The sequence below is a fragment of the Sinocyclocheilus anshuiensis genome, unplaced genomic scaffold, assembly GCF_001515605.1.
Source record: "Sinocyclocheilus anshuiensis isolate Anshui unplaced genomic scaffold, SAMN03320099.WGS_v1.1 scaffold392, whole genome shotgun sequence".
Taxonomy (NCBI): Eukaryota; Metazoa; Chordata; class Actinopteri; order Cypriniformes; family Cyprinidae; genus Sinocyclocheilus; species Sinocyclocheilus anshuiensis.
Genome location: NW_015557091.1, coordinates 1,202,086 through 1,204,622, shown reverse-complemented (window position 1 = coordinate 1,204,622; position 2,537 = coordinate 1,202,086). Strand labels below are relative to the sequence as shown.

At 35.2% G+C, this 2,537-nt stretch overlaps 1 protein-coding gene across 1 annotated transcript in view; it reads right to left on the bottom strand.

The window, feature by feature from the left end:
• Nucleotides 1-2,537, bottom strand: part of fmnl1b (formin-like 1b) — a 21,724-nt gene that overhangs the window by 4,096 nt on the left and 15,091 nt on the right. Inside the window, exons 15-19 of the mRNA XM_016471918.1 lie at nucleotides 1,738-1,987; nucleotides 1,435-1,669; nucleotides 1,283-1,351; nucleotides 1,132-1,212; nucleotides 503-632 (exon numbers count right to left, since the gene is read on the bottom strand). Coding sequence (XP_016327404.1) covers nucleotides 503-632; nucleotides 1,132-1,212; nucleotides 1,283-1,351; nucleotides 1,435-1,669; nucleotides 1,738-1,987 — 765 coding nt within the window. The remainder of the gene's footprint in view (nucleotides 1-502; nucleotides 633-1,131; nucleotides 1,213-1,282; nucleotides 1,352-1,434; nucleotides 1,670-1,737; nucleotides 1,988-2,537) is intronic.

The following is a 2,537-nucleotide window of genomic DNA, read 5'->3' as shown; positions in this document are numbered from 1 at the left end:
TATTATATTTTATTATATATTTTATTTTTTATATATATATATATATATAATAATATATATTTTATATATTTAATTTTTTTTAAATAAGTTTTATTTAATATTTTCGTTTAAGATATTTTATAAATAATTAAAAAATGCACACACTTAGAGCTGTAGTGGTGAGTTGATGAAGTGACATGTGGCCAAGTATGGTGACCCATACTCGGAATTAGTGCTCTGCATTTACCCATCCAAAGTGCACACACACACACCGTGAACACACACCCGGAGCAGTGGGCAGCCATTTATGCTGCGGCACCCGGGGAGCAGTTGGGGGTTCGGTGCCTTGCTCAAGGGCACCTCAGTCGTGGTATTGAAGGTGGAAGAGAGCGCTGTACATTCACTCCCCCCACCTACAATCCCTGCCGGTACGAGACTCGAACCCACAACCTTTGGGTTATGAGTCCGACTCTCTAACCATTAGGCCACGACTTCCCCATGAGAGTTCGTGTGCAACACTCACCCAGTGCAGCTTTATCCAGACAGTGTAGTTCAGTGTGAAAGCTGTGCAGTTGAGGATATTTTTCTTGTATGATGCTGACGATGAAATGCAGGAGTGTCAGTTTTCGATCTGTGGATTTCATGTCCAGAAGCTGAGAGCGAAAATGTGAGAGATGCGCGATAAATCAACAAAACGTTTATCATGAACTGATCAAATATATACCTTTAGTGCAATATAAGTCATAAGAGTGTCTGCCAAATGCATAAAGGTAAATATTTCATAGTTTACTTCAAATATGCTATTCAATTAAACTGAATAAGTTTACATGACATACATGTCCAAAAATACAATTAAACAATAGCAAATGAGGCATGCATTTATTTTACCTTATATATATGACAAAAAAATGAGCTAAACTAAAAATGATTTTTCTAAGTTAAAATTTTCGCAATGTGTTACTTGCAGTTTCTTTGTTATTATTTGTAAAATGTAGGGTTTTCAAAGTAAATCCTACCACATTTTTTTCAGTGTATAAACACAATACGTGAACCATCTATTGAAAAGAAAGTGTAAAGTGACACTGATCAACTAAAACTGTAAATCTGCTTTATATGCCAAAATCTCATTTTTGTAAAGATGTTTTCTCTCACCAGGTCCAGACTTTGGAGTCGAAATCCATATGCTGATCCTCTCTTCCCACTGTTCATGTAATTCCCAAACGCAAGAATGATCTAGAAAAAGAGAAAGATCAGCTTTCACTACATAAATGATTCTATGCACATGAAAATTGATTCTCTTTACCTCTAGAATCTTCTTGAGTTTGCTGGAGGATTTGATTGACATGGACGCAGCGATGATGGCATTTAATTGCTGCAAAATAAGACTTTTTTTTCATTCGATTGTAATTTGATGTTAAATTCAAGTAAATGCATCCTCCTAACATATATACTGACAGGCTTTAATAGCAGGATGCTCTCGCTGAAGTTGCCCATGAAGGTCAGCGTGCTGATTCTCTGTGCCAGACGCGGGGTTTTGCTGAAGGCCACCATGAATCGGTCCTCCTCCGACAGCTCCAGCAGGGGGTGTCCTTCACGCTCGTAATTCTCAATCAACTTCAGCTCATAATCAGACGGGATGAAGCGCTCCAGCAGCTCCAGAAAGTCTGACTTTAGCAAATCAAGATTATACCTGCACAAAGAGAGTATCAGGATTAGTTTTATACATGGTTACAACAAAAATGTGGCTGCTGGACGCACGTTTGGATCGCAGTGCAGATCTGTGCGGTGCTCATGCCTCCCTTGCGCAGGGTGATGGCGAGGTTTTTGGCCCTGTTGGGCTCCAGTAGTGCGATTTTACTGGATGCTTTATGAGCCACTTTCACCTTCAGAGTGCCGACATCAACAGGAGCAGACTGAGCTTTAGTTTTGAACAACTCCTCAAAGACGTCCATATTCAACTCCTTCAGACAGAGCAAAGACAGGGAGGTGAGTGACAGCAGCTTTAGACCTTCAAGGAAATTCTAGTGATAAATGCTGAGCTAATTCTAACAGCTTAAGACTATTTCTAAAACATGCAAGTACCTATAATAGCATGTATAAATATTAAAAACAAGATTTATATTTCTTTTTAAAAATATTGTATATATAAATATTTTATAAATCCTTAAAATATATATATTTCAAGAACAAAAGGGCAAAAATGCATGGATATTAAAAAGAAAATTCTATTTTATTTTCTAAAAATATGTAATATTTTAATATTAATAATCAAGAAGGAAAAAGCAGCAAGCAGGAAATGTTTTTAATGTTGTATTTTCATGTAGTTTCGTGCATTTCCAAAAACTACCCCTTAAAATGTTAGCTTTTTTTATTTTTATAAAATGTATAAATATTAAAACAGGTGCATTTCTATTAGCCAGGTTAGTATCACAAAAATTCACATTTTTATTAAAATAACATTGATAAATATTAAAAACTTATTATATTAATAAATATTATTAAATATAAAAATAGAATTATTGAATATTTTATATCTGAATATTTTAGAAATAAAAAAA